The 12725-nt window shown below is 41.4% G+C and overlaps 1 protein-coding gene across 5 annotated transcripts in view; it reads left to right on the forward strand.

Moving 5' to 3' along the window:
• The window catches only part of LOC123751624 (aminopeptidase N), a 78300-nt gene extending 68107 nt beyond the window's left edge, over positions 1-10193 (forward strand). For 3 of the 5 annotated variants that reach the window (XM_045733716.2, XM_045733736.2, XM_045733724.2), the window contains exons 10-18: positions 637-718; positions 832-1015; positions 1740-2079; positions 2396-2538; positions 3978-4168; positions 5757-5930; positions 6460-6603; positions 7912-7984; positions 9776-10193. In XM_045733716.2, the coding sequence (XP_045589672.1) occupies positions 637-718; positions 832-1015; positions 1740-2079; positions 2396-2538; positions 3978-4168; positions 5757-5930; positions 6460-6603; positions 7912-7984; positions 9776-9946 (1502 nt within the window). In that variant the 3' untranslated portion in view covers positions 9947-10193. The remainder of the gene's footprint in view (positions 1-636; positions 719-831; positions 1016-1739; positions 2080-2395; positions 2539-3977; positions 4169-5756; positions 5931-6459; positions 6604-7911; positions 7985-9775) is intronic. The other 2 variants (XM_045733730.2, XM_045733741.2) reach the window with 1 other exon arrangement.
• Positions 10194-12725: the final 2532 nt, after the last annotated feature.

The following is a 12725-nucleotide window of genomic DNA, read 5'->3' on the forward strand; positions in this document are numbered from 1 at the left end:
CCATTTCAAGGCATATTTGCGGTTATCGTCATGAATGTTGCAACCCGTCCTCGCAAATTCGTATAGTCAATATTGACTTATTAAATAAGTGCATAGGTGACATACTAAACATAATAGATATCCTTAAAATGATTCATAGAAAACACTGACCTTACCTAACCTTGTTAGTATGTTAAGATAAGCATCATATAGCTTCGTAATTACAATTGTTACTTAACTTATTATAGGTATAGGTTAAGTAATAATTGTAATTACGAAGCAATAATATGCTTATCTTAACATACTAAGAAGGTTAGGTAAGGTCGGTGTTTTCTATGAATCTTTTTAAGGGTATCTATTATGTTTAGTATATCACCTATGCACGTATTTAATAAGTCAATATTGACTATACGAATTTGCGAGAACGGGTTGGAATGCTACTAGTGGAATGCAGTCATGATCATATGATTTACAAAATTATTGTCTATGTTTTACATGTATGAAGGAAATACTGATATAAAAGCTCTCTGTGGATGTAAATAAAGAAAAACAAGTGAAACATCGAAGAATGAAACAGGAAGAGTTTGTATTAGATTATTATTATTATTAATTTTCTGAGATACAAAAATATATTTTAAAATGGGTTTCATTCCATAGGTGCGTCCATCATCCGCATGATGAACCACTTCCTAACTGAGGACACCTTCAGGAAGGGCTTGAGCAACTACCTCGATGCCTTGTAAGTCTTTACTGGTGATATGTGATGCCCATCTGGTGTCCAAATTCTCCCTTAAAAACAAATATAAAATAGCTTTTATCTGTGTTTAGATAACGTTATCTTTTGTTGAGCAGCAAGTATGGGAACGCCGAGCAGGACGACCTTTGGGAACACCTGACGGAGGCGGCCCATCAGGACGGTACACTGCCCCTTCACCTCACTGTCAAGACCATCATGGACACCTGGACGCTGCAGATGGGTTACCCCGTCATAATGGTGGACAGGAGCCCGGACGGTACTTCCGCTATTGTCTCCCAGGTGAGGGTCAGTTCTTCTGCTACCCAAAACTTAACAACGGATTGAAAACGATTTGAACATTTGTGGAACATTTTAAATATTTAAGACAACAGTTGTTATATAGTCTGAGCATAAAAGGAGACAACAGGGACATGCTGCTATGGCGGTGTGTCCACTCACAAGATGAGTGGCGCTGCCCAATAAACTCGCCCCTCGGGGCAAAATTTAAATTTAGGGACACATACACAGAGACGTGTACTGAACTTCTGGGTGTATCTACACAAAGAGTATTCTTTAGTCTTGGACTATGTTCAGGATACCTGATCAACCAGGCTGTGACTCATACGTCAGGCTGCGAGCAGCCGCGTCCAACAGCCTGGTTGATCAGTCCGGCAACCAGAAGGCCTGGTCGACGACCGGGCCGCGGGGACGCTAAGCCCCGGAAGCACCTCAAGGTAGGACTCAAGTATTCTTGCTGATTGGTCAGAAAGTTATTGTGTTGCCTTAATAGCCACCAGAGGTTGCTCAACACAAAACCAGTGAGTGGAGATTTCTAAAGCTTCAGTAAACGTAAAATTAAGAAGTGATAAGTAAATATGGAGCTTCATATACTTAACTGGAAGGCTAGCTCCTGACGTTTGCTAAATGAATAATAAATATTTCTCACAGAAGTACAATGAAAATGGTAAACTACAAGAAATTGATTGCATTATTTCACGTGATTTTAATATTTGTTGATTGACAGGAACGGTTCCTCTTGGTAAAGGAAGCATTGGTCTCGGAGGACACCCACGTCTACAAGTGGTGGGTGCCGTTGACCTACACAGGTGGGGACGATCCCAACTTCAACAATACACAGGTCAAGGTGTGGATGAAGGAGTCCGAGACACACATCACCATCCCGTCCCTGCCCAACAAGGACCATTGGGTCATCTTCAACCTGCGAGAGACGGGTTATTACAGAGTTAACTACGATCTCCACAACTGGAACCTGCTTATCCAGCAACTGCTCGCTGACCACCGGGTCATCCACACCATCAACAGAGCTCAGATTATCGATGACGCCATGAACCTCGCCAAAGCAGGTAGGTTGGCCGAGGATCATTTGTCATTATGATGTTGACCACTCATAGGCCCACACCTAATCTATCAAAATAAATGTAAAGTTAATGTATATGAGAGAGTGAAGACGTATACGTCATGGCAGCATGAGCTAACAAAAACATATCTTCAGTCTATACTCATGGAGTCCATATCTGGTTGCAGCTCCAGAAGAGCTAAGGAATAAGAGCATTAAATGAAAATATTTCTTCAAAGTCTATTGAAATTCCGAATGCCATATACCCACTGGGATCCAGATCATTAAAAATCTTAGGCAGTTTTCACCCTCGTCCCACACAGGTCAAGTAGAGTACGACACTGCTCTAGGGGTGTACAACTACCTGGGTCAGGAGACAGAGTACGTGCCCTGGGCCGCTGCTATCAACAATCTGGCTTACCTGAAGGAGATGTTCGCCCGTACCGGAGGCTACGGAGCTCTCAAGGTGAGAACATAATAACAGCATCTTTCCTTCTCTGTTACTCTTGTTAAAGTTTGGGTATTTTTTAAGCTTCCTTGGATCTTATGGCTCAGGCAACAGGGAGTTTCTTGGAAGAAGTGGGTAGTTACATTTTAGTTATTCAAATTAAGCATAAATGTTTTTGGTTCTTAAGCCTAGGGTAAGGGAACATTAGCCAAGGATCCGTGTACCTGGTTAAGGTATAGATCCTTTATAGTTAAAAAAAAAAAAAAAAAAAAAAAAATACGCAGGGCAATAATCATTTGTCTTATTTCTGGCGTAGAAAACAGTATTCCAAAGGTGAGTATGTTGCAGAATTTTTGTAATGAAGGTCTATTAATTGGTTCTTGTGGTTAAGTGTGCGAGGTATTAAATTTAAGGGCTAATTTTCTTAGACATGCATTTAAGGTAAAGACATGTTTACTTTCACGTCACAACTAACTTATAATAGTGTGCACTTCGGGGGGTGAAACAAATGACTAGGCTACGTCATTTTCAGCATTCAACCCTTCCTCGGAATAGACAGTACGTTTTAAAACTGACTGTAATAAGTACATTCAACCCTTCCTCGGAATAGACAGTACATTTTAAAACTGAATGTAGTAAGTACATTCCTGACTGCATAGTACATAAATACACTTAATTGTGCTGTTACATTTACCTCCCCCATATATTCTCATTATTTGTTAATATGCTCGAAAACTTAAACCTAAACATTTTACGTTCCGTTCTATATGCACAAGTTTTAAATATAAAGAATTTATTTTTTAGTTTTATTAAACAATAGAGATTTTATACAAAATTTGAAAATATCTTGAGTTACTTTATGATTTATTGAAAGACTTTAGGTTTGTTTTATTAGTTTTATAAAATTGTAATATTAATATAGCTACAGGTTAAGTATTAATTGTAATTAAAAAGCAATAAATGCTATTACATGCTTGTCCTCCTACACTCCCAAGGTTAGGGGGGTAGGTCGTGGTTTTCTATACAGCTTTTCAGGTAAACTCTAATATTTACAATATTTTGGTGTGATGCTAGCGATTAAGTGTATTTATGTACTGTGCCGATAGTCAGGATTGTACTTATTACATTTAGTATTAAAACTTACTGTCTATTTGGAGGATGGGCTGCAGCATTAGAAGTAGAAGCTTTATTCATAATACCGTATACAAATCGTTACAATTGTGGCTGAACTGACAACGTGATTTACATTGGTAAAACAATGTGTGGTTTATCATTAAAATAATGAGACAGATATTGGGAAAAAATGTATCATAAAATGATGATACACTGTACATGGTTTTAGGATGATGTGAAAACAATTTGAAGAACTAATATAAACTAATTATACAATGCAATTATATGAATTTGAACCCTCATCATTTTGCGTTTCCCTCATCACGTCCAGTTTTCTGCTACAGAGGTACTTACTGGACATCCTGGTGCCCCTGTACAACACCCTGGGGTTCGCCGATAGCCCGGGCGACCCGCTGCTGGACCAATACACGCGACAGAAGGCGCTGACGTGGGCCTGCGAGCTGGACCACCCGGACTGTCTCAAGAACGCCGCAGCCATATACGCCCACTGGATGAATAACCCCAAAAACAACAGGTACGCCCACTGTATGAACAGCCTGGATAACAACAGGTACACACACTGTATGAACAATCCGGACGACAGTAGCTGCGCCTGTTGGAGGGGTGTTATTGATTAAAGGGCGCCGATGATCGAGGGATTGGATGCGCCCACCTGCTGGATGACAGCCCATCCTCCAATAATGGTAGTACTTATAACAACTATTTGCTCAAACGTACAAAAATGTTCATATTATTTTGAATATTTGAATTAGCCCAAATGGCAAACTAATATATGGAGTAACATGATAAAGTGAACTTTTACACTTCGTTAGCGATGTCGCTAACGCTCTTAAACCTATACTATTTACTGACGACACTACCTTCATATTTCAATCCCCAACCCACACACACTCAATAATATTGTAAATAACGAGACAGATAAAAAAAATCCATCCTTGGATGTCAATGAACGAGCTAACACTAAACTTAAAAAAACACCTTCTGCATTTTATTTGGAAAAAAAATTGCCGAACCAAATACTCTTTCAGATAGACAATGTGAACATTAATAGTAAAAGTGGGGGAAAGATCCTTTGGCCTGTACACAGATAAGAACCTTAACTTTAGTTCTCATACATATCATATAGCATAACATATTTAAAACTGTCGAAATACTCTAACAAAAATCAGACATATTATGTTTCGTACTCTGTTATTTTCACATTATACTACTCGCTAATCTATCCCTACCAACATACGGCATCTGTGCATGAGGTTCAACCACTGCAAACTACCTGAAGCCCATCATCACTCAGCAAAAATCTGCTATCAGAACCATTACAAACTCTGTCTTCAGACAACACATAGCCACTCTGTTTAGGTCTCTAAACATGTTAAACATATGCTCACTCCACACATTCTCTTGTGCTATTTACTCTTTCATCATTAACGCCCTTGTGGATTTTTTGTTCATTTGATATATCAGGTTATTGTGATTTCTGTGTGTATAGAAGTAGAACTATTGAAGAAGAAGTCAGAGGTAGAACTATTTCCTTGCCAGAGTCCGAGTGCATAGAGGAATTGTGTGAAACCCCGGTTAGGCTTCAGTAGAAGCCTCGGGATCATTGTATGGGCAGTAGCATTCCAGGTTGCAATTCTTTTTGACCATGTCATGGGACAGGTGACTAAGGCGCGTCTGGGAACACTCAGTGTTCGGTTCGAATCCTCATCAAGACCTTTGTGGATCTGTTCATTTGATATATCACGTTATTGCGATTTTTGTGTGTATATAAAAAGCATGTAATAAATAAGCTCAGATTAGAGCATGAATATATTTTAATACGTATAATCAACAAACGGGTGTACTTTTAAAAACTAAATGGAGATGTGTGGAAGAAGTTATTAACATCATAGCAACATCCTCAGACAGTTGACCAGCATGGTGTGGACAAGCGTATGAGTGGGAGCAGTTGGATATACATTTTGAGCTCCCCCTACCATGGACCAATATACCCTCTACGTATTGCTATAGCTTCCTGTATTACAGCCACATATACTTGAGCACTACACCCCCCATCCCCTCCTTCAGTCCAAGTAAAGCTATCCACATTGTTCTCTCTCAAGTAGCATAATCTCGCCCAACCTGAAGTCGACGGTGTACTGCCACGCCATCGGTGTGGGCGGGGAGAAGGAGTGGAACTTCGCCTGGGAGGAATACCTCAGTAGCAACGTCGGCTCCGAGAAGAACCGCCTCCTCTCCGCCATGGGATGCACCAAGGAGGTCTGGATACTGTCCCGGTGAGTAAGCGTCGGTGGGTGGCAGCCTGTAGGAGGCAGGGGGAAGGGGAAGAAGGGTAGTGGTAATGAGGGAGAAGGGAAGGGGTGGAAGGAGAGAAGGGTATGGGTGGTGAGGGAGAAAGGAATGAGAGGAGGAAGAGAGTGAGGTAACAGACACGAAAGGTGAAGCAGAAAGTGACGGGAAGTTTTTGCAGGAGAAAAACCATCTTAAAATTATTTTGAATATTAAATTATTTTGAACATTCAATACATCGAGCAGGAAATGGGACAGATACTGTTACAACCATAGCTTCAGGGCCATTCCCGTGAGCCTGTAGCTTCTTCACTCAGCCTCTACAACGTGCAACGCCCCTCCGATGTTTATCAGTTTTTTTATAAACAAAATATCAGAAAATAGAATCAGATCTACGTATCTATTTCAGCTTTGCAACAAATGTATGGAACATAAGTTATAACTATGGATTTGTGGCCACAGGCTACTTAGATTATCTTGAAAATAAACTGGTGAGGTGTGATATTCCTTCCTCAGGTACCTGGAGATGGCCTTCAGCCCTGATAGCGGCATCAGGAAGCAGGACGCCTTCAGAGTGTTCGGCGCCGTAGCTGCCAACGAGGTGGGTCGACCCCTCGCCTGGAGCTTCCTGCAGGACCAGTGGGATACCATCTTTGAGTTGTAAGTATAGCGTTTGTTGTCCGTTGGTCTTGTCTTTGTAACTTACGGCACCTGGGAAAATATTACAGCAATTTGTGTAGATATGTGATGATGCAAAATCCGTATACACGATATGATGGATTACTCATGGAGCTGTCAAGGCAATTGATGTCTATCAGAGCGTGTGACAATGAATATCTATCAGAGCGTGTGACAATGAATATCTATCAGAGCGTGTGACAATGAACGTCTATCAGAGTTAGTTTAGTTCATTTATTATGCACCCCATACCCATTTTGTGGGCGGTAGTGGAAAGGGTTACAGAGGCACATAATGGGCTCAGGGACTGAACCCCACAATTCATTTAGCTAAGCAAGTTACAATCTTGATGAACTAGTTACAAAATTCAGTATAAGTCGTCACATCAACAATGGGTTCGAGATCGACCATAAGTACAGTTTCTAAATTAAGCAACTGACATATGTGGAGCGCTAGTGTCACAATTGATATGTTTGTCTTGCACACCGCCCCCCATCCACAACGTACAAGCCAAATTCTGATATACAAATCTACACACATCGGTATTTGACTTACAGCCCATTTAACCATGTTCAAAGCTCAGAGCGTGTAACACTGTATGATGACAGCCTTACACCTATGTGTACTCGTTTCAACCCTGAGGGAGTCGTTCACTACATGCAATGAGAAAGTTTTTAAATTGTGGTGGCTTGTTAAGCAACATGCCTTAAATGTTGATATTTAGGTAACGTGCGTGTGTGTGTGTGTGTGTGTGTGTGTGTGTGTGTGTGTGTGTGTGTGTGTGTGTGTGTGTGTGTGTGTGTCTGGTATTTGTAACGTTATGACTAAACTTGAAGTGGTCTTCCATAACTGATACACACTGAGTGAGCTTAAGATTGTATTTGTATTGGAATTTAGAATGATACTGTATTTAATTGAACTCCTTTGACTGTCATCGAGGCGAAATTATATTCAGTTTCTTTGATAAAAAATTACATACAAATCACATCATTTGAATTAGGTTCTTTATCCATCAATATTCATGTCATTATACTATTATTCCACACACCATGAAGTTAAGAGTGTCACTCAGGAGGGCGTGATGGAGGTAACTATTATTCCACACACCATGAAGTTAAGAGTGTCACTCAGGAGGGCGTGATGGAGGTAACTATTATTCCACACACCATGAAGTTAAGAGTGTCACTCAGGAGGGCGTAATGGAGGTAACTATTATTCCACACACCATGAAGTTAAGAGTGTCACTCAGGAGGGCGTGATGGAGGTAACTGACTCACGTGTTCTCCACAGCTATGGGAAGGCCAAGTCCAGGTTGATCAAGTCTGCCACCAGTTTCTTCAACACCGTCCAGCAACTCAAGGAGGTGAGAGAGCCAGAAGTTGCTTATTCTAGTTCCACGTGAGCGGTCAGTATGGTCCACGTGAGCTGGTCTGTATGGTCCACGTGAGCTGGACTGTATGGTCCACGTGAGCTGGACTGTATGGTCCACGTGAGCGGTCTGTATGGTCCACGTGAGCTGGACTGTATGGTCCACGTGAGCTGGACTGTATGGTCCACGTGAGCTGGTGTGTATGGTCCACGTGAGCTGGTCTGTATGGTCCACGTGAGCTGGTGTGTATGGTCCACGTGAGCCGGTCTGTATGGTCCACGTGAGCTGGTGTGTATGGTCCACGTGAGCTGGTGTGTATGGTCCACGTGAGCTGGTCTGTATGGTCCACGTGAGCTGGTGTGTATGGTCCACGTGAGCTGGTGTGTATGGTCCACGTGAGCTGGACTGTATGGTCCACGTGAGCTGGTGTGTATGGTCCACGTGAGCGGTCTGTATGGTCCACGTGAGCGGTCTGTATGGTCCACGTGAGCGGTCTGTATGGTCCACGTGAGCTGGTGTGTATGGTCCACGTGAGCTGGTGTGTATGGTCCACGTGAGCTGTCTGTATGGTCCACGTGAGCTGGTCTGTATGGTCCACGTGAGCGGTCTGTATGGTCCACGTGAGCTGGTCTGTATGGTCCACGTGAGCTGGTCTGTATGGTCCACGTGAGCGGTCTGTATGGTCCACGTGAGCTGGTCTGTATGGTCCACGTGAGCGGTCTGTATGGTCCACGTGAGCTGGTCTGTATGGTCCACGTGAGCTGGTGTGTATGGTCCACGTGAGCTGTCTGTATGGTCCACGTGAGCTGGTCTGTATGGTCCACGTGAGCGGTCTGTATGGTCCACGTGAGCTGGTCTGTATGGTCCACGTGAGCTGGTCTGTATGGTCCACGTGAGCGGTCTGTATGGTCCACGTGAGCTGGTCTGTATGGTCCACGTGAGCGGTCTGTATGGTCCACGTGAGCTGGTGTGTATGGTCCACGTGAGCTGGTGTGTATGGTCCACGTGAGCTGATCTGTATGGTCCATGTGAGCTGGTGTGTATGGTCCACGTGAGCTGGACTGTATGGTCCACGTGAGCTGGTGTGTATGGTCCACGTGAGCTGGTCTGTATGGTCCACGTGAGCTGGTCTGTATGGTCCACGTGAGCTGGTGTGTATGGTCCACGTGAGCGGTCTGTATGGTCCACGTGAGCTGGTGTGTATGGTCCACGTGAGCGGTCTGTATGGTCCACGTGAGCTGGTCTGTATGGTCCACGTGAGCTGGACTGTATGGTCCACGTGAGCGGTCTGTATGGTCCACGTGAGCTGGTCTGTATGGTCCACGTGAGCTGGACTGTATGGTCCACGTGAGCGGTCTGTATGGTCCACGTGAGCTGGTCTGTATGGCCCCCCCCCCCATCTTAAAAACAGGGACAAGGTTTTACAAGTCGGCGTCCTTGGGTCAAAATATTCATTCCAGAAGATTTTGATTATATAGTGAGCTTGCCTGAACGTTGTTCAGTCTTAGGAGAAACGGAGGTTGATCTTCTCTGTGACCTTCTGATATTGAGATGATCTCTTGGCTAATCTTCCGTGTAGCATCCTAACCTTGATGTAATCAATTAGCTGACCTCCCCTGTCTCTCACACACATCAACACTAATCATCGAGTATCTCTCAAGGCGACAGTTAAATGCGCATGTGACTGAGTTAGGTGATATCTACCTAGTGTAAATGAGCTGGTGGTCTAGTACGCCACTAACACAGCACCACTGTCAGGTAACTAACCTCTTCTTCTCTTGGCAGCTGCGTCTCTTCCGTCGGGAACACCTGGAAGATCTGGAATCTGTTTCCAGATCCGTTCAGCAAGTGATTGAGCGCACTAAGATCAACATAGCCTGGATGAACGAGAACTACAAGGTCATAGTCAACTGGCTTGACAAGAACGGCTACTCCACGAAGCTCAGCAGCGCTTAAAAGAGTCAGAAGAACTCCCATGAAGGAACGTTTGCTTCACCTATTCACTATAACGGCGGACATTGCCTAGAATCCCAGATTACTTCCTCACGCCAAAGGCCAGCGACGCCTAGATCAACTTCCAGGAACATTCAGTAGGAACTAGAAATTGTAATTTAGTTCACCTGGACGACAACGCAGCCTCCAACTGACGCATTACTGACCTGACGTATACAACACTAGCAAGTTGTAAATAAATACGCCTGGCTATCGCATTTATTTGTCCTAAAACATTACATTCAACTTTGAAAATGATCTGAGTGCAAAACCTGCACGAAGAAAGTAATATACACATTAGACCAATATTATGGCAGAAAATAAAGTTAATTTGCCCAAATGTAAAAAATTATCATAAGTGAGATATTAGTTTGATCACGTTTGATGCTGTAAACAAATAATTTGTTGATTATATAATTGACTGACTGAGATATGGGTTTGACTGAGCGATGTAATTGATAGACTGACATAATTGGTCCGTCATCGGAACATCTAGATCATTGCTGCCACTCGATGCCACAACGGTCTCCAGGTAAAGCCAGGTCTTGAAAAAAACATGCTGTCGTTTAGAGCTCTTTAAATTCTACATATCGACTCAGAGTTCTAAAGGATTTTTACACACGCACAGCTCTCAAAGAGCGCTACAGGTGTTCAGAGCTCTCAAAGCTCTATATAATCGTCTTGAACCAGAAGTATTTATTCATTCCCTGATACTAAATGTCTCGAGATCTCTGCGACGAAAGCTTCAAGGGCGATATAATGAAGGATAAAGCTTCCTCAAATTAATATATCGAAAGCAACGAGTGCATTCATGTTCTAGCCGGTGATTGCCGATGTATTTAGGTTTCAATAGACTTTCTTAACTTAGATGTTGCGATTACCGTTGGCGCCTGACATGGACATCTGAGGCTCCGACAAACTTAGCTCAATGGTCTTAAGGTCCCGAATTTATTTAGTAACTTGACATTGAAATGGTAAAACCCATTGGTTCTAAAGTATCGACGCTTTTAACGGTTTAAACCTGAAAGGTTGAAGTTTTTAGCAAGAACATTTAAAGACTTCTTTTAGCAAGAAGATTACTGCTCTTTGGGATTTTAGGTTCGATAATTATAGACCCTTGGTTATTCAATTTAAATGGAATAATAATAACAAGAGGTCTTGTTTTGTGACTCCCGGTCAACATTAAAGCTGGCGATTGACTTTGACTACAAGAGAACAGTAGGTCTTTGATCTTGAAGTTCGAATAGCAGTAGAGATTTGATCTTGAAATTCCAATGGCATTAGGCCCATGAACTTGATTTGATTTCCATATATCAACAAGCATATGATCTATGAAGTTCATATAAGAGTTCATTCTTCATCATCAAGTCCATATCTCATTGAACCCCTGAGTTTAATTTTTAGATAAAAGCATCCAAATGATGTTGAAGATCGGATAAAAAGTGAGCCCCATGTTCGAATAATATGAGAACTATCATTTTAAAATACGAATAACAGTTTTTTTTTTAACTTTGAAGTTGGAAAGTTCCGGAGTAGTACATTGAATTTGAAATAACAGAAAGCCCGTGGTATTGTAATTTTGATAAATGTATCTCCTGGAAGTTTCGAAAACATTGGGTGATTAGTCTGTAAGTCTACATAGCAGCAGACTTACGAGTGTGAAGTCTGAGTGACAACAAGCCATGGATATTGCCACATGGAAAACAGAATACCGTCGAACAGAACTTTCAACTTAGTGCAAAATGAACCACTTGATTTTGGGTTCTGGAGAACATCATATTCCTCGTCTTATATATCAACAGCATAAGTTCTTTCCTTTTGAATTGGTAATTTTCCAATATATATATATATATATATATATATATATATATATATATATATATATATATAGCGATGTGGTATTAAAGATTCGGTAGCATTTGATCTTGCAATAAAGACATTCAAGTCTTGACTCTAAGGTATTGCAACTCCTCTAGGCTCTAATTGAAAGGCAGAAACAACGCTCTGCCTCATTCATCCACCAGGATCACCGTGGCGCGGACACTTCTTAAATTATCGTCGCTTGGATTATTATAGTCATGACGCAACATTTTCATACCACCTATGAAAGCTTTCCAGTGCAGTAGAGTGCAGGTAGATTAAATGCTGTTTTCCTTTGTTAATACCAATTAAGAATGTTTACCTTAGGCATCAATGCTAGGATCTTAGTCTGTTTCATATACATTTTTTTATTTCACAACCTTTAATTGTCATATTGGATATATGTAAATGACTTTAATTTTATAAAGCAAAACAAACTATTTTTTTGTGGACTAAAGATACTACTATAAAGAAGTTATTTAAAATAGAGACATAGAGAACCATATACATATTAGAGTTGACTGAATAGCTATAGATAAATGACATTCGTCTCTAAGAAGCAGATCCAGAAAACACATTATGGAAGTATGTCTCACATCCAGGTACTGGACCTTTTTTTGCACACACACACACACACACACACACACACACACACACACACACACACACACACACACACACACACACACACACACACACACACACACACACACACACACACACACATATATATATATATATATATATATATATATATATATATATATATATATACATATATATACATATATATATATATATATATATATATATATATATATATATATATATATATATATATATGTCGTACCTAGTAGCCAGAACTCACTTCTCAGCCTACTAT

This window comes from Procambarus clarkii, chromosome 4 (assembly GCF_040958095.1).
Source record: "Procambarus clarkii isolate CNS0578487 chromosome 4, FALCON_Pclarkii_2.0, whole genome shotgun sequence".
Lineage (NCBI taxonomy): Eukaryota > Metazoa > Arthropoda > Malacostraca > Decapoda > Cambaridae > Procambarus > Procambarus clarkii.